Genomic DNA, 27,978 nt, shown 5'->3' with positions numbered 1-27,978 from the left:
TCGGTTGTCTGAGGCCACACAGCTGGTCCGTCAGCAGTCAGCAGATTTAGCCACGTCCCTGACCTGGTTTGGAAATCTGTGCCGGTCCCACCCCTCAGCTGTGGACTGGGTACTGGGATGGGACCTGTGTGCTCCGCCGCCTGTGCATGGGTGGCCCTGAAGACAGACAGATGCACACAGAGAGGAAAGGCTCTGGTACTGGTTGGTGTCTGGTGACAGTTTGCATGCCAGGTCTCTTGTCCAGAAGAGCTTTTACGTTTTCTCTACCTCTCCCAGGAAGCACTGAACATTCTTCTGGCGACCTAGGCCTTGACCTCTGACCATTCTACAGCCTCCTAAAGTTCTCCCAGCTTCAACCCTGCCTATATATGGCTTCCGGTGCCGTCTTCCCAGATCGCACAGTGCACACGTCAACGCATCCTAGATCAGCTTCCTTACTCGCTCCCCACACCTGTCTCTTTGGCTTCCCCTCCTCCAGGCAGGGGGAGACTGCCTGGTAGGCAGACCTGCCAGCTGCCACGAGCTCCATCCCTCCCCTACTCCTTTCCCAGTGTCATCCAAGTTTCCCTTTCTGCTGAATTCTTCCCAGCAGCGTACAGGTAGGCAACAGTGCTCCCTCTCCCATAAAACTCCTCCCTGATGCCACATTTACTTTGGCTCTTTTGATTAGCATTAGAACGAGAGAGAGACAGCCAGACAGACTGGGAGAGAGAGGTTGCCTGCTTTGGTGCAATGATTGCATTAGGTTCCAGCGGTTTCCATCGTGCAGGCCTTGTGTCTGGCCCTCTGACTTCATCTTATTAAAGGTCTCAGCAACAGGACCAGGTGGGGAGTGGGGAGCTCTCTTCCTTGAATCCTCTTTTCCCACCGATTCCACGAAAGCACCAGGTCCCCTCCCGCCCCTCAGCCCCTCCATTAGCTCTCTCTCCTCTTCCAGTGCCCAAATGTTGATATAATGAAGGACTCCGCCCTTAGCCCTCTGTTCTTCTCCAGCCACGCCCACTCCCTAAAGGATGCCGTCGAGGTTCATGGTTTTAAATGTTATTCACAGGGGTGAAAGATGTGGTTAAGAGTGCTTGCTGCTCCTGCAGAGAGCAGTTCCCAGCACCCAGCTCCCAACCCTCCATGACTTCCATGCCTCCTTCTGGCCTCTGTGGGCACCAGGCACACACGCATGGTGCACATACATACTCGGAAGCAAACATAAATGTGTCAGGAAAGCTGTTTTAATGAGTTAGATGTCATTCACACACTAATGGCTCCTCCAGCCCTCTTTCTTCCCAAGCCTAAAACTTACATGCCCCCTGGCAACCGGGCCTTTCCAGGGGATCTTATTGATTCTGACACTTCCCAAACCACTCCTCTGCCATTTGCCGTCGCCCTAAGCGGCATCGAATTAATCCAGTGGAGCAGCTGTGGTGGTGCACATGAAATCCCAGCACCAGGGAGGCAGAAGGTGGTGAATTTAAAGACAGCCTGGGTTACATACCGAGACCCTGTCTCAAAACACACAAACGTCATCTCGAACCACTGTTCCTTTCCCTGGGCACATCAGCCAGTGTGTTAACTTGACAGCGGTTTCTGAACTTCTTGCCTCAGCAAACCATCCTCTCCAAGGTGGCTGCTACCAGAAGAGTCTCTCAAAGGTACAGTTCAGATCACGTGCCTCCTGCTCTAAGCCCTTCAGTGACTGAAGATGGGATGAAAATCCAAACTTCAGCTGCTGGGGATGTGACCCAGTAACCGGAGTGCTTCTCTGACATGTGTGATGCCTTGGGTTCGATGCTCAGAACCGCATAGAAGTGGGTGCAGGAGGGCAAGCTTTTCATCTCCGCACTTGGGAGGTGGGTGCAGGAGGACCGCAAGTTCAAGGCCACCCTTGGTTATTTAGCAAGTCTGAGACTAACCTGGGCCACATGAGACCCCATCGCAAACGAACAGCAAACAAAAGAACAAACAAAAATCTAGCCAGGCATGGTGGTACAGGCCTTTAATCCCAGCAAAGGCAGATGGCTCTCTGTGTGTTCAAAGCCAGTCTGGTCTACAAAGTGACTTCCAGGACAGCCAGAGTTGTTACACAGAGAAACCCTGTCTGGAAGAGGGTGGGGTGTGTGTGTGTGTGTTTGTGTGTGTGTGTGTGTGTGTGCGCGCATTTCTGGCTAGGGGTGTACTTAAGTGGTGTAGTACTTGGTTAGCACGTGTAAAACTCTGGGTTTGGTCCTCACTGCCACATAAACAAACTAGGAGACAAACCAAACTCTTCTGTTTCCCTACAAGGCCGCACACTATCGGGACCTTGCTTCCTGGGGGCCATCTTCATCCCCCCAGCCCGGCCCCAGTTACCCTAGCCTGACTTTCCCCTGACACAGCAAACTGCTTCCACCTCAAGCCTTTATGTGGTTGTCCTCTAGGAAGCTGCTTCCCCAGGCCTTCCGATTGCTGACTTCGTTCCAGACTCTGAGAGAATGTCACCTTCCTGGTACTGAAGACCCCGATGACCCTGCTGGGAATGCACCCCTACTGTGGTTGATCAAATATTCTTTCCTTAAACAGATTTACACCTTTTAAAAAAATCATATACAAGATACATGTTACATGTGTGCATGTGACATAAGGACATGCATACGCACACACATACACACATATTTGCCTATTGTGCCAATTAGGTTTTTTTTTTTTTTTTGTCCAACTTGACATGCAAGCTAGGGTTATGTTGGAAGGGGAACCTCAACTAAAATAAATAAATAAATCATCAGGTTGGTCTGTGGGCCCATTTTCTTGATCAATGATTAATATGGAAGGGCTCAGCCCACAGTAGGTAAGCAGGCTGAGCAGGCCAGGGAGAGCAAGCCAGGAAGCAGCATCCCTCCATAGTCCTGCTTTCCTTCCAGCCTCCACGTTCCTGCTCTGTTTGAGCTCTCACGCTGGCTTCTGTCAGCGGTGGACAGCCATCCAGAGACTCAAAGAAAACAAACCCTTTCCTCCCCAGGTTGCTGTCGGTCTTTATCACAGCAACAGGAAGCAAAGCACGATTGACCGGAGACAGCACCCTGTAAACACGTTTTTCTTATTGGTTAATGAATAAATCACTGTTGGCCAATAGGAAAGCAAGGTAGGTGGGACTAGGAGACAGGGAGGATTCTGGGAGATGTAGTAGGGGAGATTCAAGATGTAGGGACTTGAGAAGGTCTGGACCCTCTGGTAAGATAAGACCATGTGGAAATACTTAGATTGATAGAAATGGGTTAATATTTAAGACAGAGCTAGCCAATAAGTAACGCCAGTAACAGGCCAACAGCTTTACATCTAAAACAGCGTCTCTGTGTGTTATTTGGGGCGGTGAGGCTGTGGGACCAGTCCGGCGGGAAAACTGTTCTTAACACATGGTATCTATTTCGATCGTGAGAATAAATATAATCTCTGTGGCTTTAAAAGGACAGTACATATGGTATTCACTCTGCCCTAGCATTTAGAAAATGCCCGACATAGTAGATGCTCAATGAACAGTTGAGGAATTAATGACTTAGTAGGTCCCTCTTGTCCTTATAAGCATAGAGCATGATTCATGAATACTCTGTGTAAAGGGAGTATGTAGGTCAGAGCCCAGGCTTAAAATGTGTGAGGCTGTGGGTACGACCCCTCCTCAGCCCTAAATGAGAAGGGGTGAGGGAGGAGGGGGCGTGTAGTGGGAAGGGGAATGAGTGGGCTGAGTTGGATCGAAGGGAAAGCGAGAAGCAAATGTTCCTGGGCCTTCCGTACCAGGTTTCCGACCGAGCACACTTCTTGGAGCCCTTTGTAGAGCATGGAGCCTTAGTACTGTCCCAGGACCAGAAACTCCTACTTCCGTGTGACAGATGCTCTGGCAGGCAGGCACGGGCATTTGTCCAGATCACGCAAATGAGCAGACTAGGGTGGGAATCCAGATCTGCTTGGACACTGAAGGACGATTCCGACCACTGGACTCCACACATTCAGCCCCACAGTGCCGCCCGAAGCCCTGATCTGAGGACAGTGCACCTCTTGGCGCAGGAGTGTAGGGAACCCTGAACAGGGAAGAAGTGAGGGGAGGAGAGGGCAGTGTGTGCAGAGCAGGAGGCCTTTCTATTCCTAGCTGTTTGTAAACAGTGTCCTGACGACCTGGCCTGGCCTCTGCCATGGACCCCAGAGATAGCTGGAGCCAGAACTCCCAAAGCAGCCCTGGCTTTCTGAGATCATCCTGGGCTGGAACATGGCTAACAAGGAGAGTTCTCCGTGCCAGAAATGCCCCTCAATTCTTTTCTGCCTTTTGTCAAAGCATGGGTCCTTAAGCCTGCGGTGTGGGTGTGAGTCAAATAAAATAAAGGTGGTTCTGAGAAATCAGGTGACTGGAGCCAGGCAGTAAGCAACAAATAACCCTTGCCTCCTTCTCTAACTAGTTCCTTGCTTCATCCTCTCCCTTCGCCCTCTCTTGCCATTACCTCCCTCCTATGGTCTCGTGAGAATTTTTTTTAATGCCGTTTTGGCATCTGTGCAGATACAAAGCCTGACGAGTTGAGATTGAAGAAAGTTTCTCTCCTGACGAACGAAACTCTATCCTGTTCAATCCTCCAAGAGCCCTTCAAGGCCGATTTTGTCATACGTGCTTGACAAGTAACGGAGCTGAAGAAGCTAAGACATGGCGTTGGTGGAGCCCTTGGCACCGCACATGCTAAATAAACGAACATTCCCTCTTTCTTACCCAAGGCTCTCAGCTTCACGGTAACGGGCTGTAAGGGGCAGAAGCAGACCCCAAATCTGGGTCTAGCTGAGTCTAGGCACCTGTGGTTTTCTATCTTGTGCCTGGCCCTGCTGCTCAGGAGCCCTCAACGATTTACACCTGGACATCAGCCGCCTCTGTCTGCTGGTTTGCCTACTGTGGTTCGATAAACACAAAACAGCCTAACCTGGACCTTACACTGTGGATCAGGATATCCCTGCTTATCCAACCTGGCAGGCACATGAATTTCAACTCCTTCCTCCTCATCCTACCCCTGTGCTGTGGCCATTTTTTTTTTTTTTTTTGCTTTGGGTGTGCGCACGTACGCGCGTGCACACACACACACACACACACAAACACGCACACACACATGTTGCGAATATCTCTTTGCCCGTATCACTCAAGGCTTGCCTACTCTGCCAGCTGTGGATGTGCTGGCAAGAGCTGACACCGTAACCCCACAGTCTTCTAGAGAAGGGAGAGAGAGGCTGGGGAGGGCAGATAGGCTAGATAAAAGCTTTGGCTTCCTGGTTCATCTAGGTCTGGGGACCATGAAGTCCCTGAAATCCTCACGCTTGCAACGGTCCATGTTGCTGGCAGCAACCTCCTTGACCCGCAGCACTAGTCAGACTTTGAAACCATGCCCGTCTTCCTCTCATTGTTGGGCCATGGCATCCTTGCAAGCCCTCCTCATTCGGGCCCATCTGGCTTGTCCCCTCCTCACATTACCCATCTAGCCAAGGTCTCAAGTTCTCACGCCTGCTGTCCCAAGAAGGGCCAAGCATCAGGCCCCGGTGCAGGTGGGATTCAGCTCTGGCGGCTTGCTTGCTTTCGCAGTGAATGAAGGAAAGATTTCAAAACCAGTGCATTTGAGACAAACACCTGTAGGTCCCACCACCTAGCTGGAGACAAAGTCAGCTGCTTTTCCAAACTGCAGATAGAGGTGGCTCTTAGCTTGTCTAGCCTGTCCTAGGCGTGTGCTTGTGCCTACCTGGGCCAGCAGGCCCCCCCCTCTTGTGCCCTCTCTACCCAGGCCTCCAGGGCTATTTTGAGTGTGTACCCGTTGGGGTTAATCTCCTTAATCGTTGAGCCGTGCTGTCTGGTGTGCTCCCCACGAGCCCAGCTATGTGCAAAGGGCGTTCTGGGGGTTGGTGCCACAGCCTTGGGCCTTCCCATCCTTGCAGGGAGCCCAGGGGCATGGACTCGAATCAAGGCTGAAGGAAGGGGCTGTGGAGGCTGAGGGCCAGCAAGGGGTTGCTCAGAGTCTCAAGTTAACCTCTGGGGAAAAACCTTCCTCTGCCCCTTAGCTCAGCTGCCCTGGCCCCTGACCCTGGCTTCATGCAGGTGCTAATCCTGGGTCCCTGTCACCCTAGAGAGAAGGACAAGGCCCAGGGGGTCGCTCCCCCACCTTTGGGAGGGGAAGAGAGTAAGAGCTGTCCTGTCGGGATCTGGTCCCTGAAACATGAGACAAAGACCGCTTCACTCCACTGCTGGCTTATGCTCTGGCTCGGGCTCTGTCTTCCACCTGGGCTAAGGGAGAACTCCCAGAGGACCAGGGAGAAGACTGGCTGCCAGATACGCCCCATTTACAGGACAAGAGCCCGCCTCCCTCCATCCAGCCTTCCCTGAATCCCCTGCTAACTGAGATTCATTTCATAAGCAGCTCGGATCTTCAGTGTAGAGACCTTATGTAAGTATTTGTCTCCTGGATCACATTTATGCTGGTGGGGAACACAGCCAAGGGAGCAGAAAGTTACAAGACTAAAATATAAAATAATAATAATAATAGAGGGGCAGAGGCATCATCATCATCATCATCATAATAATAATAATAATAGAGCGGCAGGGGCATGCAGCTCCTCAGCAGGGTAGACGCTGGCCATGCTCAGGCCCTGGGCTTGGTCTCCATCACCATGGGGACGGGGACGGGGGGGGGGGGACTTAGTTACTTAGTTAGCAGGAGGGAAACTGTTTGCGAGCAAACCTGACAATGTGAGTTACATCCTTTGGAGCCTCCGGGGGAAGTAGAGAACGGACTCCTGAAAACTGTCCCTTGACTGTGACCTCCACATGCCCACCACGATGCACAGCAGCACCCCTTTCTTTCTTTAGAGATAAATGTCCTCAGGACTGAGCCTTATGGTATGGGAATGCTCAATCGAGGTGCCCGCACAGCTGTGCCTAAAAATCTGGGGTGACTACCTGGAGGTGGCGTGCTGGAAGAGGGATGGGAGGAATTCATGAAAACTACGCTAACCAAGCCAAAAGATCCCTGGGATATTTCGGTTAAGAAGGCATATCGGCAGTCGCTTTCCTGGTCCAGACCCCAGCACTCCAGCCATGGTATGAGTCTTGGGTTTCCCCTCCCAGGAAAAGCTGCATGGCATGCTTGCCACTCTGAGTTTCTATTAAGCGTTTTCTCGGTATGGTAAGCTTTTAGCAAAAGTAGAGACCAATGCAATATTGTAGACCCGACATCCAGCTTCTCCAGGGCTGCCTCATCCATCTCCCATTCCTGTCATTTCAAAGATATTTCCCAGTTCAGTCAGTTTTCCCAAGAATAGTTTATTGCCCGTGTCTAAAGCATAAACATTCTTTTAAAAGAAAGTCCATGCTGGGCAGCAGTGGTGGTGCATGCCTTTAGTCGACCCAGCACCCAGAAGGCAGAGGCAGGAGGATCTCTGTGAGTTCGAGGCCAGGCTGGTCTACAGAGAGAGTTCCAGGACAGCCTCCAAAGCTACAGAGAGATCCTGTATTGAAAAACCAACCCCCCCACACACACTTAAAAAAAGAATGTTCACATTGCCAGCATCCCATAGACAGGATTTAACTAAAGTTCCTTAATGATGCCCAGTGCCTTCCCTCGGGGACAGTTGGTTTAGTAGGTAAAGGTACTCCTCAGAAGGCAGGGAGGTCAGCCCTCAGGCAGACTGCCATGGCCACCGCTCCTCTAACAAACACACAAGTACTCGGATCTCAAGCATCTCTCTGGTGCTCTCACAAACAGCTGCTGTGTGACCCTAATGGAACTCAGTTGGCCCTGCATTTATCTACCAAGCACCAGGACCCCATGGTTTGTGTCTGTAATCCCCCTGCAGGAGGTAGAAGCAGGAGGATGGGGAGTCTGAAGTCACCCTCCCTTACTAGCTGCCGAGTTTGAGGAAAGCCTGAGCCATGCGAGGATCCGTCTTAAAAATAAGGAAGGGCTGGCATTATCCCCCGCCCCCCTGTACTCTGATATCCTAATGTAACAGGAAAAAGGAAGGAAGTATAAACTTCAAAGTCAGGCAGATCTCTGAGTTGGAGGCAAGCCTGGTCTACCGAGTGAATTCTATGATGGCCAGGACTATGCAGAGAAACCCCGTCTCGAAAAAGCAGCCCATCTTGCTCCGAGGGTCCAGTTAATTGGTTGGCTCACCATCAACTCGATGGCTTATCATCACCTGCATGTATTCAGGAAGAATGAAGGCTCAGGCAACAAGAGCTGGAGCTAGTTCCCCAGCCTGGAGTGGAACTCACATTTTCCAGCTACACCTGAGCATCCGTGCTTTGCTTGCTAGCTCTGGCCACTAATTGGACAAGTTCCTAGACTGAGGGGTGGCCAGGGCTGCGCAAGGGCAGAGATTTGCTTAGGACTGATTTCACCGATATCTGAGTTCCTTTACTAAAATGAATTAATAATTCCATCGCTGATGTTTATCGAGCACTTGTGTGCCAGGTTCTGTGCCAAGCACTTTCCACCCTCTTAGTCTACTTAACAGCCCCTGGGGGGGGGGACTGTTTTCAAGATCTAGGTAACCTGGGAGGAGTTATACAGCCAGGACAGTAAGAGTCGCTGGTTCTCACACAGGGTTTTTCCGGGACTTAAATGCTAGCTAGGCCTTGACTTCACAGCCATTCTTTTGGTAATGATGCTAAAGAGACTACATGTTAGGATTCACATGTCCCCTCCCCCCAGATTTAGAGACTTCTGGCCACTACTCAATCAATATACATTCCAAACTCCAGCTGGCCGTTATGCTAACATATGTCCTTTACCTGCATGAAGAGCGAAGAGTGGGTTGTGACAGACTATCTCCATAAGGGAAAATGGCCCTAAGAGCAGCATCAACTCCAAAGATGCACACTCTCTCATCCTCTGTTGCTTGACCTGGCTCCATCTGAAGGAGTAAGTATATTCCTGGGCAGAGCCAGGGAACTGGGGGACAGGAGAGGGGGGTGGGGCACAGTATTTACTAAGAGCAGAAATGTTGTAGAATAGAAAAGTCCAGGAACACAACCGTTCCTCTGATGTTCTTTGACCTAAGCATCTTGCTTTATAATTAAATAAAGGCTTTAGTTCTAGGCGTGGGCGGACTGTGCAAAGGTGGCTTACTTACATGGCATGTGAGAGGCCCTGGGTTTGTTTCCCAGGGCTGAAAACCTCATCCTCCAGAAGCCTCTGGAGACAAGGCAACCACTGGGCCCAGAGCCCAGGGATTGGAAGAGAAGAGAATGCAGCCAAACTCTGGAGTGAGTCTTAGGGTTGGGGGGGGATTAGGGGGTCACAAAAGTGTCAATACCGTGTCTGAGTTTCTATTCTCTGCTTCCTGCCCTGGGTCACCATCCCCCTTGAAGGAGGGCCTGCCATTTCCCCCATACCTAGTTTAACATGTATCCCTTATTATGAAAGCTGTAAAAGAAATAGCCACCTTCCCCACAGGGTAAGAATTCCTGAGTCCCCTGGCTTCCCACACACGCCTCATTTCCTGGTAAAGCCTTGAACACGGGCCCAGGGGATGGCAGGCCCAGGAGCGATGTCCCCACTCTTCCACAGTGTCTCCCTGATTTCCCAACCCCTGCTCTCAGGAGTTGGACCATGTCCCCCCAGGACATTATGATCAGCTTGGCTTTCTCTTCTTGAGTGGTTGGAGACTACAAACATCAGTGTAGCCTTCCTCCCTCCTCACCAGCACAGGGCAAAGGTGAAGGCAGCACCGTGCCCAGAGACCGGGATGGCATCGGCTCAACAAGGCCTGTTCTTTAAGGACACCTCCCAGCTCCTTTTCCCTAACTGACTCTTGAGATGTCATCTTTCCCACATAGCCAACTTCTGCATACAAAGCAAATTGAGGGCAGGGGTTTACACTGCCAGTTTAATGCACAATACGCTATTCCGAAGCATTAGGTCCCCTGCCAGTAAGAAGTTACTCTTCTAAGGAGAGAAGGGTTCTAGTCATGGAGTTAGGCGCCCGGGGCCTCCCGACCCACTCTATTTCCCTCCGGGCTATGTCACTCACATCCATGGACATCTCCCTCTGGATGAGTTTCTTGGTCTCCTTTTCACAGAAGTTGAGCATGGCTTCGCGGTTGAACGTGCCAGAGGGCGGTCTGTCCGTTTGATTCCTCTGCCGCAGCCCCACGGGAATGCTCCCATCGGGGTCCACCACGTCCAATTCCTTCTCCAACTCTTCCATCTCCTCAGGGGAGAGGGTGGACAGCAGGCTGTCGATGTCAGGGTCTTCGCTCACCTGCCGCCGATACTTGGCTACTTTGGACATCTTGGCAAAGTGGGCAGCTGCTCTTGCCAAGTCTGTGGGCGTGCTGGTGGTACGCGGGCAAGGGAGACGGGGCTCCGGTCTGGCAAGAGCTGAGTGGGTTCGGGTGTGGAGACCCAGCTAGGTGGGGCCCGCTGTGCCGCAGGTGCTCGGGGGACACAGCAGCCTCCCAGCAGCCCAAGGCTAGTGGACCCTGCTTGGTCTAACCAGCAACCAATAAAACCTGTCAGCTGCCCAGCCAGAGAGGAGAAGCCAATCCCCAAGGCAGGGGGCGGGCCTGCCTCGCTGTCAGAGCTGTTTGAAACTTGAGGACATTCCAGGGAATCTTGGAGCGCTGCGTGACCAAATTTAGTACAGAGCAGTTTAGCCTTTTAAAGACAAGGGGCCACGCAATGAGGAAAAGATAGAAAAATGCAAAGGCTGGCAGAGCCACTGGAGCCCGGGAAAGCAGGGACCCAGCCGCGAGGTTCATTAACTGGCCAGCCTGAAGCAAGCCTTGTTCAAGAGTGGATTTCTCTTGTCTATCGCTGGGTGGCCACAGTCACCTCTCGGCTGTATTTGGTAATGGTTTGGGGGGAACTCCCAGGCATTTACAATCCCAGAAAAGATACTAATGCAAGATGAAGGGGCAGTTCTCGTAACCAAGCCACCGACACCATTGTCTGCCGAGGAGAGCCTGGAAGCTGAGCATCAATCGCCCTGCCGCCCTTGGGTCACTTCTCAAGAGAACAGGAGGATGGAAGACATGGTGTGGGGTGATGTCCTCACTGTGTATACAAACTGAAAATGTTTTGGTGTGTGTATGGGGGGGGGTATTTTTGTTTGTTTTGGTTTTTCAAGACCGGGTTTCTCTGTGTCATCTGTAGTTCAGGCTGGCCTCAAACTCACAGAGACCTGCCTGCCTCAGACTCCGGAATGCTGGGGTTAAAGGCGTGTGTGTGCCACCACCATCTGGGAACAGACTGAAAATATGAAGGCTCTTTGGGGAAGAAAGAGGAGACTCTTAGAGGACTATCAGTTTCCGAGGCCCCAAGGCTCTCAGGGAGAGCACTCTAACCTTCCTTAGTGCCCTCTTCTGCGGGGACATCTGTAGACAACCTTCCCGGTGAACAGTGAGGAGGAGATGGCAGGCACCACCCACATATAAATCCAGAGCATAATTTAGCATGTCTTAAGGGAAATGCAATTCTGGGCCACTGGGAGATACTATTGCAACAGGTCTGGCTTGTTTCATAGAAGGGCTTTCTACTGCCCATCCATCATGCTGCCCAAGTCGCAGAGACATTCAATCTCCTGCCCCCCTCCTTCCTGCCACAAAATCCCTTTTAGAAGCCCTGGTGTAACCCATCGGGGTAGATGCTTCGATCTTTCCTGGCGCCTCTCCATCCTAAGCCAGAGAGAGGCAGTCACTTGATCAGCATTTGCTCTGTCCTAGGATTACCTAGAACTAAAACAGCCATGGCCTTTCATGCCGGCTAGTTCGGCTTTAGTTTTAAGGCTAAGGGAGGGGCTGGTGGGATTGGTAGAAACGAGGCAGGCAGATCACAAAGGGAGAGTGGGGGAGGGGCCGAGAGAACCCTGGGGGCCATAGTGCAGTCACACGTCCACCAGTGAATAGCCCTTGCCAGGCTCTGCTGTGAGAGCAGGTGATGTAATTAAGATGCCAACCAGTGTGAACCTGCCAGTGTGGAGCCCACAGTCAGTACCAGTACTGCCATGGTGTGCGAACTGTCCCGCAGAACACAAGTAGTCCAGGCTTGGTCCCTGGCTGGTAGCTCTACGCGGGAGTGGGTCACCAAGGGTTAAAGGTAAAAAGTTCCACCTGGTTCCAGGTGCCTGGCTGCCATGAAGTGAGTAGGGCCCTGCCACTGCCACTTGCTCTCCTGCCAAGAACTGTAGGAGCCAAGATCAATCCTCTCCCTTCAAGTCTCACGTGATGCAAAAGCTGAAATAACATGACCGTCATTATACAAATGATTCCAAAGAAGCCATTAGATAACTAAGAGTTTTCAAAATTCCTCAAAATATTGGGGCATGGTGGCACACGCCTTTAATCCCAGTATGGTATGCGGGAGGCAGAGGCAGGCAGATCTCTGAGTTCAAGGCCAGCCGGGTCTATCCAGTGAGTTCCAGGACAGCCAGGGCTACACAGAGAACGGGGAATACAATGGAAGAGGCACATAACAATACAGTTAATCAAGAATTTATGCTGTTTAGGCTGACAGATTTGCATTAGGTCCTGTGATTGTCATCTACCGACCACATGACTTGAGCAAATGTCTGCCTCCTTGGGATGAGGCTTCTCTAGCTGTAAAATAAGAGCAGCAGCAGCAGCCCTGCCTTGAATTGGTTACCCATCTGTCACTGTGACACAAGACCTGGCAGGAGCAGCTCGTGGGAGAAAAGGTTCATTTGGACGCAGTTCCGGAGGATGCTAACCCAGCGTGGTGGTGGTGGGGGGGGGGATGCTAACCCTGCATGGTGGGGGGGGGTATGATAAAATTCATGGCAGTGGCAGTGACTCTCCTCTGACCTCTGCCTCTGTGTGTGCCTCTACCATAAAAAATAAGTCCAATTTTAAAAGCTTAAGATGTTGTATCATTTAATGGAGTCTTTGAAAATTCTATCACAAGGCAAAGCCCGGTGAACCTGAAATTGTAAGATATGAGAAAATCCGAAACATGCATGGTAAGCAGAGTATTCACTGGGAGTTATTGTAGCTTCTTGCATTTGCCTTCTTTTTGAAATTTTATTTCTATTTTACGTATACGTATATTTTGCCTGTATTATGTATGTGCACCACACTTGGGCCTGGTCCTTAGAACTGGAGTTAAGAGTTGTGAGGCACCTTATGGTTTCTGGGAACTGAACCTGGGTCCCCCGTAGGACAGCCAGCCCTGTTGACCTGTGAGCCATCACTCCAGCTCTGTGTTGGAGTTCTTTCTTTGTAATGGTGGGACTAGAATCTATCTCCAACTCGGGACTTTGCATCTACTAGGTAAGCTTTCTATCACTGAGATATACTCCCAGCATGTTTTTAAGAATGTGTGTGTGGTGGTGGTGGTGGTGGGGATTTTCTTGTTTGCTTGTTTGTTTTTCAGACATGACCTCATTCTATAGTCTTGGAACTGACTGTGTAGACCAGGTTGGCCTTGAACTCAGAGATACTCCTGCCTCTGCCTCCTGAGATGCCGGGATTAAAGGAGAATGCTACCCTCGCTAACTACCTTTTTTTTTTTTTTTTGAGTACAGGGCCCACAGTGGTCAGAGCTGTTGGATCCACTGGATCTAACGTTATAGCCATGAGTCACCCAGAGTCAGCTGGGAACTTAACTCAGGTCCTTTACAAGAACAGCACAAGCTCTTTACCACTGAGCCGTGACTCAAGCCATCTTTTTACTCTTTATTTTGAAATTGATCTCATTAAGTTGCCCAGACAGGCCTTCACTCATTCCATGGTCCGGGCAAGCCCTGAGTTTGTGATCCTTCTACCTCAGCCTCTTGAGAAGCTGGAACTCCAACGTGAATACACACCAAGCCAGTGTTACTATACTTATCCTTTCTCTGGGCTCTTCCTTCTCTAGCCTACCACTTTCCTCTTTTGTTCTTTCCCTTAGCTGTAGCTACTCGTAATAAACACGTACATATTCCCTGGTTGTTGGGTATCCTCCACCAATGCAATAAGTCAATCAAGCTGGATTAATAAGCCCAGGTTTAATAAACAGACTCTCAGAAAGGCAGGAGAGAAACTCACGTGGTGGGTCTGGAGCCAGGTCTTACATACCCTGTAGGCATGGTCTTGGGCAGTCCTGGGGTAGGAGCTGACCCTTGACTGGCTTTTCTGGGCAGTCCCTGGAGGTGCTGCCTGTGCACTGAGGGCAAGGTTTGGAATGGAGCTCCCCTGAGCTGGAGATCCCCAACACTCACTCATTCATTCATTCAGTTATTTATTTACTTATTTTCAAGGTTTATTTATTTATCATGTATACAGTGTTCTGTGTTTACATGTCTGCCTGCAGGCCAGAAGAGGGCAGCAGATCTCATTATAGATGGTTGTGAGCTACTATGTGGGTGCTGGGAATTGAACTCAGGACCTTTGGGAGTAATTTATGTAGGTACTACCTACACATACACACACAGAGACAGACAGTACCTTATCAGGTAGTGTGTAAAGAGAGATACAAAGATAATTATAACATTTTTCTTCTCAGCTGGGAGGTGTCACATGCCAGCACTTGGGAGACCAACACAGGCAGAGCTCTGAGTTTGAGTCTAGCCTGGTCTACAGAGTGAGTGCTAGGACGGCCAAGGACTCGTACACTGAGAAACCCTGTCTCAAACACACACACACACACACACACACACACACACTCACACAAAAACAAAAAACAAAAAACCCAAAAATTCCACTGTAAGGAAAAAGAGGCAAAAGGAGCTGTTGACAGAAAGCCAGGCGTTGGTGGTGCACGCCTTTAATCCCAGCACTCGGGAGGCAGAGGCAGGCGGATCTCTGTGAGTTCGAGGTCAGCCTGGTCTACAGAGCGAGTTCCAGGACAGGCTCCAAAGCCACAGGGAAAACCTGTCTCGGAAAGAAAAAGAAAGCGATGGCTCAGTGGGTCAAGTGTTTGCTGTCAACCGTGACAGCTTCAGCTCGATCCTGAGGACACACAGTGTGGGAAGCCAGAACTGACTTCCGTCGGCGTCCACTCGCTCCCCCACACACATACACATTCCGGGTACTCCGACTATAAATCTCTGCTCCACAAGAGCTACGTATATTTGCTAAAAATTCACCGTTCACGGCAAATCAAGCAGCATTATCAATAATAGTTAGCAGCAAAAATAGTTTAAACAAAAAACAAACAAACAAACAAAAAAATAGCCGGCGGGCGGTGGTGACGCACGCCTTTCATCACACCCTAAGAGGCGGGCGGCTCTTTGTGAGTTCAAGGCCGGTCTGGTCTACATAGATTATTCTTGAACATCCAGGGCTACACAGAGGAACCCTGCCTCAAACAAACAAACAAACAAACACACAAACAAACAAATAAACAAACAAACAAACAGTATCTACGAAGTCGGGATGCTCAGTACCCGGCATCCTCGCAACCTCCCCGGAGCCGACGTCTCCACGGAGTCTCAACTACTATTGGCTGCCGCGGGAAACGTCCAGCCAATCCCCGCCCGGCAACCCAGGGACGGCGCCGCCCTCTCCCGGGATCACTTCCGCCCCGGCGATCGCTTTCCGGAAGTCCCGCGTGCCCGGCACTCTCGCTCCGGCTGGAACCAAGATGGAGGAGTACGCGAGAGAGCCGTGGTGAGCTGGCGCGCCCGCCCTTGCTGCCCCTCAGCCCCCGCGCCCGGCCGCCCGGCCTCCCGGCCGCAGTCCGAGGCGCCAGCGGGGCCCCTCGCGGCCCGGCGCCCAGAGCCCGCCCGGCAGCCGTGGGTGGCGCGGGCCAGAGCTGCGTGCCCGCGCTGCGCGGCCCGGACCCCCGTGGCCTTGTGGCGCCCAGCGAGGGGTCCGGGTGCCGGGCTCCGTGCGGCCTCCGAGCCTCCTCCCCGAGGCAGGCGCGGTCCGCCCGGTGCGGGGGACGTGGGGACCCCGCTGCCCGCACGGTGACCTTGGACGCGTCCCCAGGCCTCGGCGCTGCTCGGCGTGCAGGTCTCGGGGGTGGCGGACGTGGCCGGGGCCGCATTCGCACGGTCAGAAGGCCCCGGCCCGCGGAGGTCACGTCGAGGCAGTAGACCCGTAGACTTCACCCCCGAGGCCACGGGGTCCGGGTCAGCTCCTTGGAGGCTGCAGCGTCATTTGCTGCGTGCGACTCCTGGAGCCGTAAATGACTGTGTGGGAAATAGGACGAGGCGAGCTGCATGCGTCCTCAGGAAAGCCATGGGCGGAAGAAGCGCGTTCATTCAGTGAGCGTTGGTTAAGTGAGGGCTCCGTGCTCGGCTCTACCACCGAACATGAGTGAGTCAGCCAGGCAGACACAGCCAAGTAGCTGGGAATTGGTGGGAAGGCTGTTAAGTCTCACGCTGTCAGCCAAAGCCTCGGGCCACGAGCACTTAATGGGACCTCGGTACTTAGGTTTATCTGGTTTCCTTTCGTTTTCTATTTGTAATGAGAAAGGATCGGTATCCTGGGGTTGTGTGCCTGCCCAGGAGTTGATGGTCATTCGGTGGCAGTCTCTGTGCCACCCCCCCCCCCAAAGATATCCTTCAGCCTGTGTCTTCACACTCTAGCGAGGGTTAAAACGGTGTCTTAATACTTCTCTTACCGCTTGTGCTCTCAGAACCCTTTGGACCACATAAACCCAGCGGAAAGAGTTAGAGTACCAAAGTTTGTGCTTTTAGTTGGCCGTACTAGTTTCTTGTTTGTTTTGGGGCAAGCTGCTTAATTTCTTGTGAGCCTTTGTTCGTTGTAAAATTCATAGGAGATAACTTTGTGTCAAGTTAAAAGATTATGAACTTTAAAGGAAAAGGAGTCATTATTCAGATTTTTGCAGGCAGTAATGGTAAGTTAAGAAATGTGGGCTAGCTCACTGTAGTGCGTGTCGTTTTGTAGGGAGGGGCCTTAGGCTGGGGGCTAAGATGCGGGTTTGTAGTGTAACCTAGGCTGGCCTCTGCCTCTTGTGTGCCACCAGTCCCAGATCCATGCTTATCTCTTGAGGCTGGCAGATGTACTAAGAAATTTTTTTGACTTTAGGTTTGGTTGTGAAATTGTTTATAAGCCTCTCTGTGCTTGCCCAAGGAGCATGTGAACACTATAGAAATGTTTTTTCACGGACTTCATTTAGATTTGAAAGGCGATGGATGATGTGTGTCAGAGGTGAAGTAACAGCTTTTTATTAGGAAGACTGTGGTGGGAGAGTTACAACTCTGAGAGTTGGCTGAAATAGCGCACACGCATGCGTGCATACTCCCTCTCATGCTGTGTATGAATACGCTTGTGTGATATACCAAAGAGGAACTTACATAAATCTTTATAGTAATACAGTTGACTTAACAAGGCTGGAGATGTTGTGTGTCAGGTCCTGGGTTCTATACAGACTTTTATTAGCCTGATTCCTGGAGTAGTAGTTTTGATCTCCTGATCCAATTACTCATATTTAAGTGTTGTGTGAGTTAGGGGGGCAACATTTCAATGTTGGTGTTTGAAAATGTAACTTCTAATTATTAGGTATTAGTCTAGTGTGCTCTAAAGTTTAAAATGCTGTTTTGAACTTAGTTATCCTGAAAAGACTTAACACTTTTAAAAGTGTCTGCAGCTGGGCAGTGGTGGCACACGCCTTTAGTCCCAGCACTCGGGAGGCAGAGGCAGGCAGATCTCTGTGAGTTCGGGACTAGACTAGGCTACAAGAGCTAGTTCCAGGACAGACTCCAAAGCAACACAGAGAAATTCTGTCTTGAAAAACCAAAACAAAAAAAGCGTCTGCAGCTAGTGAATCTTCATTGGGTCCCTGCTTTGAAACAATGCTGCCAGGTGATGGTTGCACACACCTTTAATCCAGCACTGGGGAGGCAGAGGGCAGAGAGAGGCAGGTGGATCTCAGTGAGTTCAAGGTCACCCAGGACAGTCAGGACTAATAACAGAGAAACCCTGTCTCAAAAAGCAAAACCCCAATACTTCATGCTGGTGGGAGCAAACCCTGATTTCTAGAAACCGAATCAATGTTGATTACAATATAATTTCCTTTCTACTTTACTTCTTATAATGCCTAGCTTGGGACAGACTTGTGACAAGTTATTGTGGGTGAACGAAACCCTGGTTGTGATGTTACAGACCTGTAGTGCCAACACTAGGGATGATGAGGCACCAACTCGAGGCCAGGCAATTTAACCAGGCAGACCACACCCACCACCATTCTCTTAAAGAAAAAGATGGGATTGTTAAACCCTTCTGCCTTTGAGGACTTGAGACTGAGTAGCTATGAACGTGTTTAGTATCTTTGCCCCTATTTTACAATCTAAAAGTTTATTGGTCATAGTCAACTCCACACTGGAACCTTTTGCATTCCTTCATTTATTAAGCAAAGAAAGTTTTATGGTTTATGGATGAGACATAAGGTCCTGTTCTCTCTCCCCTTCCGTTTTTTAGCCCCTGGCGGATTGTGGACGACTGTGGTGGTGCCTTTACCATGGGTACAATAGGTGGCGGTATCTTTCAGGCCTTCAAAGGGTTTCGAAATTCTCCAGTGGTGAGTAGACAGTTGGTTTCATTTTATCTTCACTAGATATGCATGTCTGCGAACCATGTGCATGCCTGGTGCCCACAGAGGCCAGAAGAAGGCATTGGATCTTCTGGAACTGTTGTTATAGACTGTTTTGGTTATCATGTAGGTGCTGGGAATTGAACCTGGGTTCTCTGGAAGATCAGCAAGTGCTCCCAACCACTGAGCCATTTCTCCAGTCCCTAATATATTACATTCTAGACCACTTCCCTTTGTCTTTGCTACAGGGATTTAACCACAGGCTCAGAGGCAGTTTGACAGCTATTAAAACCAGAGCTCCACAATTGGGAGGTAAGAATGCTTCCACTTATATGGACTTTTCTGCTTCCCTGTCTGCCTACCTGTCCATCTGCCCTTCCTGTTTCCTTCCCTTTCTTCCGTCCCCATTCTGAACTCAAACTCAAGATCTTCTGCCCACTTGTCCTCTGTGCTAAGATTACAGTTCAGCCAGTAAATTATTATTCTTTTTATTAGTGATTTTCATTTACACTGCTTGTCTAGTATCCCTGTAAGTTCTTTTTGATTGATGTTTCATTTGGAAAGTTAAATTAGTTGGATTATTATGTTTGACAAGTCTTGTTTCTGTCATTCATGTTTTGTGCTAACTTGTCTTAGTTAAGGTTTATTTTGTTTGTTTGTTTTGAGACAGGGTTTCTCTCTATCTCTGGCTGTCCTGGAACTTGTTCTGTAAACTAGGCTGGCCTTAAACTCACAGAGATCCACCTGCCTCTTGCACCTGAGTTCAGGGATCAAAGGTGTGCACCACCACCACCTTGCTAAATTAGGATTTGTGTTGCTGCAGCAAAAGACCGTGTCGAGAAAGCACTTCAATGCCACTGTCATTGAAGAAAACCAGAACATTCACACAGGGTAGGAACCTGGAGGCGGGAGCTGATGCAGAGGCTGTGAGGGTTACTGCTTACAGGCTTGCTTCCTATGGCTGACTCAGCCTGCTTTCCTATAGGACCCAGGGATGGCCCCACCACAGTGGGCCAGGCCCTCCACATCAATCACTAAGGCAGAAAATGCAGCATCACATCTAAGTCTTAGGGGGACCTCTTTCTCAATTGAGATTCCTCCTTTCAGATAACTCTAGCTTGTGTCAACTTGACACAAGACTAACCAGCACAGCTTTCCTTTTCCAGAAGGACTGTGTTCAAAGATCAGATTTGGAGAAGCAGAAATGGTATTTTCTGTGATAGCATAATGCTGAAGAGAATGTGATGTAAAGGGTCAGAGAGACTAACTAAACCCATTAGGTTCTCCAGGGTTAACATTAAGAATTGTGCAGATGGGCTGGAGAGATGGCTCAGCGGTTAAGAGCACTGACTGATCTTTCAGAGGTTCTGGGTTTAATTCCCAGCGCCCACATGGCAGCTCACAGCTGTCTGTAATTTCAGTTCCAGCCATGACAAAACACCGATGCACATAAAATAAAAATAAATTTAAAAAAGAATTGTGCAGAAACCAGTGCAAAATATTAGAAGAAGATTATACAAGCACGGCACTTATAAAACTTGGTTACTCAGCAGCTGGAAGAAAGACGACAAAAAAAAAACAGCGTGGAAATTATATTCACATACAAAGGTACACCATTTTTCAGAGTTGACATTTCTCATAAGTCATGGTAAAGACTCAATAGAGGACTTGATTCTAGCACTTACAAGGTATCTGTACGCCCATCTGTATTTCCAGGGGATGTAAGACCTGCTTCTGGCCTCTGGCTTCCAGGCTTGAAGTGGTGTATATGTATTTCTTTGTTTCATTACATATTTACTTACTTGGTTGGTGTATGTGTGCACTCACACATGGTTCACAGAATAACTTGTAAGAGTCTGCTCTCTTTCTACCCTGTGGGCAGGCAGGTCATCGTGCCCTAAGTATGAGATCCCTAATATTGGACCAAAAATGAGGGGCTCCTGCTGTACTCAGCTGCCCCTGAACATGTGGGAACTGGAGAGAGCCTGTGGAGTGACATGGTTCAGACATCTGTTGAAGCCCCGTGGTTGTTCTTGCTAGCATCCTGTTTGTCCCCACACCCTTTAATACGGTGCCTTGCCTTGTGGTGCCCACCCCACCCCCAGCCATAAGATTATTTTCATTGCTACTTCATTTTCACTGAAGGGTCCTGACCACTGATTCGGAGGGTATAGAGGGTAAATAAAAAGGGAGTAAGCCTCCTGTGTCTAACACTGGCATTCCCTGACTCCGGCTAGGTTGTTTATTTGCCTCTTCAACTTGTGCTGTAAGTTGGCCCAGAGTAGTTGACTTTCCCTGTGTGTGTTCTGATTAGTGATGGTCAGAGTAGATGCTCCGTGATACTTGATGAAGAAAGACGAGAGAACTCAGTTACGAAAAGAAGGTGCCTTTGAGGCCCTGAGATATTGTTGTTTAAACAAAGGTGTGCTGTTAAAAGAGCAACTGACATGATTTTAGACATTTGCTGCTGCTTTTAGGCTTGTCTTTTGTGTCGTGTAGCTTGTTTTATTTATGGTGCTGGGATGGAAGCCAGGCCTTTGTACATGCAGGGTAAGAGCTCCACCACTAATAACCCAGCCCCTGGATTTTATTCTTTCCCCTCCTTACCTCACCCTACCCCTTTCAGAAGGGTTGGAGATCTTAAATACATTTTCCTTTCTTAAGATTCATCTTTACGCCGTTTTTGTGCATGCATTTCTGTGTGTCTGCCACATGTGTGTAGGTCTCATGGAGGCTAGAAAAGTGATCCCTGGAGCTGGGGTTACAGGTCACTGATGTAGGTGGTGGGACCTGAACTCAAGTACTGTGCGAGAGCAGCAAGCCGTTCTTCCACCAAGTCGTCTCCAGCCCCAGGGCTCTTTAATGTATGCTTGAAGCCCAGGCCTTAGTAGGAAGGGAGGCACACTGGGGTAGTGGGCATGGACTCTCTGGGAGGGGAACGCTTTCTCTTCTCTCATAGATACCAGGACTTCAAAGCAAACTTACTTGACTGATAGTAATAATAATATAACAATAAGGCAAAAAGAAATCTAAACTAGTTGCTTTTTGATTGTTTTGTTTTATAAAACAGGTAGCTTTGCAGTTTGGGGAGGACTGTTTTCCACGATCGATTGTAGTATGGTTCAGATAAGGGGCAAAGAAGACCCCTGGAACTCCATCACTAGTGGTGCCTTAACAGGAGCCATCCTGGCAGCAAGAAGTGAGTGAGTTTCTGTAGCTCTGAGGGTTGGACCTGGGGCCTTGGACATGGTGAGCAGGTGCCTTTCACCGAACTGTATCCTCAGCCTGTTAAGTAAACCATCGTTTGGACATACTAGTGGGAGTCAAGTGTTTGGAGCGACTTCATCTGTCCTTAATCCCAGCACTCAGGAGACAGAGGCAGGCAGATCTCTGTGAATTTGAGGACAGCCTGATCTACAGAAGCTAGTTCCAGGACAGCAGGGGCTACACAGAGAAACCATGTCTCAAAAAAGTTTTGTTAGTGAAATCTGTAATGTATGAAACTGAGAATTGCCTGATTTGGTATAGAGTGAAAAAGGACTGGGCTTTTTCAATTTATTATTACTACAGTATTTATCCCTGTGTGGGATAATGTGTGCGAAATGAGGTCAAGGACAATTTTCAGGAGTTTCTTCTCTCCTTCCACCACTTGGGTTCCGGGAGTGGAATTCAGTGCCTTTGCCTACAATTGCATCTCACCACGGCCCTGCTTGCGCCCTGTTTGCTGACAGGGTCTTGTGTAATCCAGAATGGCCTCGAACTCCTCCTTAACTCAGACTGGCCTTGAATACCTTCTTGCTCCTGCTCCTCAAATGCTGGGGTTATATATAGATGTGTGGCACACCACCGCCATGACCACCCCACTCCCCCCCCCCCCCATCCTTTCCAAAGGGTCCCGCCGTCTGGGGACCAACTATTCAAACATGAGCCTATGGGGGCGGGCCGTCTCGTTCAAACCATCACAGCTCTGTTTAAAAAGTACACTGGCCTGGGGCTGACGGTCTTAGACAGTGGAAGAGTTGGAGAATCAGAGAAACATGTAACTATCTGGATGACCCATTCCTTTATAGTAATCTTTGTTATTAATGTCTTCAGATGGACCGGTAGCCATGGTTGGGTCGGCTGCAATGGGAGGCATTCTCCTAGCTTTAATTGAAGGAGCTGGTATCTTGTTGACAAGGTTTGCCTCTGCACAGTTCCCCAATGGTAAGTCCTTTTTCTCTTTATTGCTCTAAGCGCATACACGTGGGAATGGTTTCCTGACATTAAGAAAGCATATTGTTTGGTAAAATGGAGTAGTTTGTGATTTTTACTTTAGGTATTAACATGCTATATGTATTATTTGAACCTAGGATAAGCTCAAAGGCTAGCTTTTTTTGTTTTTTTGTTTTGTGTTTTGTTTTTCGAGACAGGGTTTCTCTGGCTTTGGGAAGCTGTCCTGGCACTCACTCTGTAGACCAGGCTGGCCTCGAACTCACAGATCCGCCTACCTCTGTCTCCAGAGTGCTGGGACCAAAGGTGTGCCCATGTCAGAGGCTAGCTTTAAAAACACTAGGTGGAGTCTGCAGAGAAGGCTTAGCAGTCCGTGCACTTGCTGCCTTTGCAGAGGCTCTGTTCCCTGTTCCACTTAGTTCATCCCCGATGCCTGTAACTCCTCTAGTTCCGAGCAGATCCGGTGACTTCATTTGGTGTTTGCCTTCCTTTGTAGACCTCAAGCTTTGTTAGTATTCGTTTACCAATTTTGAGAAGTTTCTGGTCATTTGAAAGATACTCAGATATGTAGCAATGGTGGTAGTGACCACTTCTTGCTGTGTGTGTATGTATGTAGCAAGTACTGTTACAGTTGCTGACTGTAGAGGGGTGAGGGACACAGTCCCTGACCTCAAGGACGTAGAACAGAGTGAGATCATCCTACCCAAATAGTGTTACTTGCTTCCAAGACTATAAAATAGGCTGCACATGGTGGCAGATGCCTTAAAACCCAGCGCTCAGGAGGCAGAGGCAGGCAGATGTCTTAAGCTCCAGGACTATCAGAGCTACCGAGAAACTTGTCCTAGAAAAGGGAATAGAAGAAGAGTGTAAAGGGACTGATTGAGAGTGACTGGGGTTTGGTGGGCACCCAATTAGAGTTAAGTTACTGGAGAGTGAGGAGTTGGGTTGTGGATTTGCTTAATCACTTGGTGGGTGTGAGGGGCTATCTGTTCTTTAACTTTCAGAGTTTCTTATCTAAGCGTTCAGTGTATAAATGCAAATATCCCCTGGATATTAGAAGGAAGCGTGCAGATATAAGGACTATGATGCCAAAACTTGGATTGGGGTTGGAGCAATAGCTCAGTCACGCTGTTAATTGTCCTCCCATGAGGTTGGTCCCCAGAATTCATGCTAAAAAAAACAAAAGTAAGGCGTGATGACCCATGTAATTCCAGCACTTTGATCTCGCAGTATGGTTAACAAGTTCCAGGCCACTGGGGAGACCCTGTCTCAAAACCAAGTTAAGGGCTGAAGAGATGACAGTTGTTATGGTCGTTACTGACGACCTGGCTATCATACACATAATATTAAGTAATTTAAAACAAAGTTCAGAGTCCTCTTTCTTTGGTGACTGTCTTAGTTAGGGTTACTATTGCTGTGATGGGCACACCATAGCCAAAGCATATTCAGTTCATGCTTCCACAGCACTCTCCTCACTGAAGGGAGTCAGGGCAGCAACTCAGGGCAGGACCTGGAGGCTGCAGTTAATTAAGGAAATGCATTACAGCGGGTCTTATGTTTTTCCCACTTAAGAAAATAAAAAAAAAACTTATTTTTTAATGTATGAGTGTTCTGTCTGCATGTATGCCTGCAGGCCAGAAGAAGGCATCATATCTTATTATAGATGGTTGTGAGCCACCATGTGGTTGTGGGGAATTCAACTCCAGACTTGTAGAAGAGCAGCCGGTGCTCGTACCCACTGAGCCATCTGGAGGCCTTTTCAGTTGAGGGTTCCATCTCTCTAATGACTCTGTGTCAAGTTAGCATTAAACTGTCTAGCACGGAGGGGACTCAGCTGAGAAAATGACTTCTGTAGATGATGGACAGTTACGGGATACAAGCCAGTAGACCCTTTCCTCCCCAGGTGTCTTGGGTCGTGCTGCCCCATCATAGCAGTAGAAGCCTGTACTGGGACACCCCCTTTCCGATGACTCTTGCTTGTCTCAAGCTGACATAAAACTAGCCAACACATCTACATAGCAAATTGAGGCTAGCCTGAGTTAAATGAGAGTTAGTCTCAAAATTAAATAAAAAATAAAACAGCCTTTTTGTCCTCATCATTGCTTTCTTTTGGAAATAAATCTGTAAATTTTGTTGTAAGAAGCTATGGGTATCTTCCCATTTCAGATCTTGTTTTATTGGTTTTATTTAAATTTATTTGGTTTTTGGGGTGGTTTTCACACTTGTTATTTCAAGTTGGGTTAGTGAGTTCTTTTAAACACAACTAAGGGCTGTAGCTTAGTGAACCCTTTACCACTTGCATAGCTTTGCAGAGACCCTGAGTTTGTCCCTTGTGCTGCCATAACAACAACAAGAACATAAGTAAGGTCATTGTAAATTTTGTCACCACAATTTTAAGTGGATACTGAACTGTGTCAAGAGGGGCTGGAGAGGGGCTCAGTGATGAAGACTGCTTGCTGCTCTCAGAGGACTCAGCACAGTTTTGACATTCACACCGGGGCTCACAACATTCTTAAGTTGCAGCTCCAAGGGATCCAGCACCCTCTTCTGGCTTTCATGGTACCCTCATGCATGTACACCGACACATATCCAGAAAAACAAAAACATTTAAAAAAATTTTTAGGACATGCAGAGGGGCTGGAGAGATGGCTCAGTGATTAAGAGCCCCTTACTGCTTTTGCCAAAGACCAGGGTTCTGTTCTCAGGGCACACATGGCAGCCTTTCTGGCTTCCACAAGCTTCTGGGCAGCTCGTCAGATCTTTATAAAGAAAGTGCAACTACAATTGTCGTGTAGCAGTGACTTTTAAGTTGATCCATTTCTTTTCTACAGGGGTCTACTTTTTAATTGGATGCTGCTGTTCTTTTAAAGATCTATTCTCTCTCTGTTGCAGGCCCTCAGTTTGCTGAAGATCACTCACAGTTGCCTTCAAGCCAGCTACCGTCCTCGCCCTTCGGGGACTACCGGCAGTATCAGTAGGACGCCTCTTCCCTGACTCCTGTCATGGGTCACTAGGGTTTCAGAAGATCAGGTTGCAGTCTTTGTAAAGCCGTAGGTGGGGCAGCGGTGGCCAAGTGGGCTGTGAAGAGACATTCAGCACATTTTTCTATTTAAAAGAGACTCAGAGGGGAGAAAAGATCCCAAGTTTATTTATTCACACTTGGATTGCGTTTGTGATCAAAATCTAATGCCATTTAAAGGCGTATATATACACGTGCTTAGAAGATAAAGGACCAAAGGGCAAACAGCAGTGAAACTCCACCATCGTTTCCTTCAGGGCTTCTGTGTCTGGTATTTTGTGTACAATTATTCAGACAATAAAAGGTTCCTGGGTCTGACATTTCCTTTTAAAGTTACAGAGTTCTGCCTTTCATACTGAGCATACTTCAGATAACGCATGTTTATGCCAACCCCTGGTCTTACTTGAAATGAATTATATGTGGGAAGGATGATGCAATCATCGTGAGTCATTTCCCAAGGAAAGAACTGAAAGATATGTCCACATGTTTATCCTTTGCTTTGAAAACAAAATGTTGCCAGACAGTGGTGGTGCACGCCTTTGGTCCCAGCACTCGGGAGGCAGAGGCAGGCGGATCTCTGTGAGTTCGAGACCAACCTGGTCTACAAGAGCTAGTTCCAGGACAGGCTCCAAAACAATACAGAGAAACCCTGTCTCGAAAAACCAAAAATAAATAATAAATAAACTCCAGCACTAAATAGTAGTTTTTTTCCTTCATCTCTCCCCTCAGCCCTGCTAATCCACAGTCTGAATTTGCCTGTCTGAGGCCCTTCATATGTATAGAATCATAGACTCATTTGGTGCCTGTCTTGATTTACCTAGCATAATGTCTGCAGGTCCATTCATCCTGGGAATTCTTTAATTTTTGTGTCTGAGTATTTCCTTGTATACATATACCAACTGATTTTATTCATTCAGCTGTTCATGGTAAAGCTGTTTCCAACTTCTGGCTATGGTGAATTATACCCCAGAGTGCAAAAATCTATTTGAGTCCCTACTTTGAGTCCTCTTGGATATTTACCTAAGGCTAAGATTGCTAGGTCATGTGATAGTTCTATCTTTAACTCTGAGGAGCTGTGAAACTGTTTTCCACAAGGGCGCTGCACCATTTTACTATTCCCAGGAGCAATGAGAGAGGATTTTTCCCCACTTCCTTGCCAAGCAATGCTTATCGTCTATTACCCCCCACCCCATGCTGGGGATTAAACCCAGGCCCTCTTATCTGCCAATCGAGCATACAACCACAGAACGGAACGACACCCCCAGCCCCTCTGCCTTTAAACTTTCTAGCTGGGTGGTGGCACACACCTTTAATCCCAGTATTAGGGAAGCAGAGGCTGGTCTACAAAGTAAGTTCCAGGACAGCCAGGGCTATTACACAGAAACCCTGTCTCAAAGAATCAACTGTGATTAACAAGATACCAATGCTGATTGGCTGGAGCTGAGAGTTGGTGATTACAAGACCAGTAGGGTCTGGTTGGATGGCTCAGTTAAGAGCTCTGGCTACTCTTGCTGGGTTTGGTTCCTAGCACCCATACAGCAGCTCAACTCTAATTCCAGCTGTAGGGGACCTGACACCCTAGTCTGACCTCAGGCACCCACATGTACATAACATGCACACATGCAAGCAGACATTCATACACATGGAATTAAATATCTTTTAAAAAAGAGACCAGCAAGCCAAGTCTGGTGGCACACACCTTTAGTCCCAGCACTCAGGAGGCAGAGGCAGGAGGAGCTCTGAGTTCGAGGCCAGGCTAGTCAGTCCTCAGAGTAAGTTCCAGAACAGCCAGGACTGTTTCACAAAGAAACCCTGTCTTGAAAAAAACAACCAAAACACGTTTTATTTTAGATAGCTATAGACTTAAGAGGCTGTAAAGCCAAAGGCTTCTGGTTTATCTTTCATTCAGATTCATTTATGTTAACATCTTAGGATGTTAACAATGAGGAGACTCAACATTCACATTATAGTTATTACACTATATAGACTTTAGATCTCTCTCTGGTAATGTTCTTTTCTGTTTCAAGATCAAATACAGGACCTCAATCCCAGTAACTCATGCCATGGTTCCTTTGTTGTCCATTTCTTAGTCTTTGTCTTTTTTGACCTTGATGCCTGGGGGAGGGGGGGGGGAGTTTTTAAAGACTTACTTGTCTTATATGTACGAGTGTTTTGCCGGCCCACGTGTATGTGCACCATGTGGACACCTAGTGCCTGCCCTCAGAAGCCAGAAGGTGTCATTTCTGATCCCTTAGAACTGGAGTTAGA

General features: G+C 48.7%; 2 protein-coding genes across 2 annotated transcripts in view; one reads left to right on the top strand and one right to left on the bottom strand.

Moving 5' to 3' along the window:
• Lmod1 (leiomodin 1) overlaps positions 1–10,496 on the bottom strand; it is a 37,551-nt gene extending 27,055 nt beyond the window's left edge. The window contains exon 1 of the mRNA XM_051204055.1: positions 10,015–10,496. Within this exon, the coding sequence (XP_051060012.1) occupies positions 10,015–10,275 (261 nt within the window). The 5' untranslated portion in view covers positions 10,276–10,496. The remainder of the gene's footprint in view (positions 1–10,014) is intronic.
• A 4,974-nt stretch (positions 10,497–15,470) lies between these two features.
• On the top strand, positions 15,471–26,046 carry Timm17a (translocase of inner mitochondrial membrane 17A). Its single transcript, XM_051203948.1, has 6 exons — positions 15,471–15,589; positions 18,368–18,467; positions 18,728–18,791; positions 21,550–21,678; positions 22,575–22,685; positions 25,584–26,046. The coding sequence occupies exons 1-6, from the start codon at positions 15,564–15,566 to the stop codon at positions 25,667–25,669; spliced, it is 516 nt and encodes a 171-aa protein (XP_051059905.1). The 5' UTR covers positions 15,471–15,563; the 3' UTR covers positions 25,670–26,046.
• Positions 26,047–27,978: the final 1,932 nt, after the last annotated feature.

This window comes from Phodopus roborovskii, unplaced genomic scaffold (assembly GCF_943737965.1).
Source record: "Phodopus roborovskii unplaced genomic scaffold, PHOROB, whole genome shotgun sequence".
In the NCBI taxonomy this organism is placed as follows: domain Eukaryota; kingdom Metazoa; phylum Chordata; class Mammalia; order Rodentia; family Cricetidae; genus Phodopus; species Phodopus roborovskii.
The sequence above is the reverse complement of the archived record's forward strand: the minus strand, read 5'-3'. Positions and strand labels throughout refer to the sequence as shown.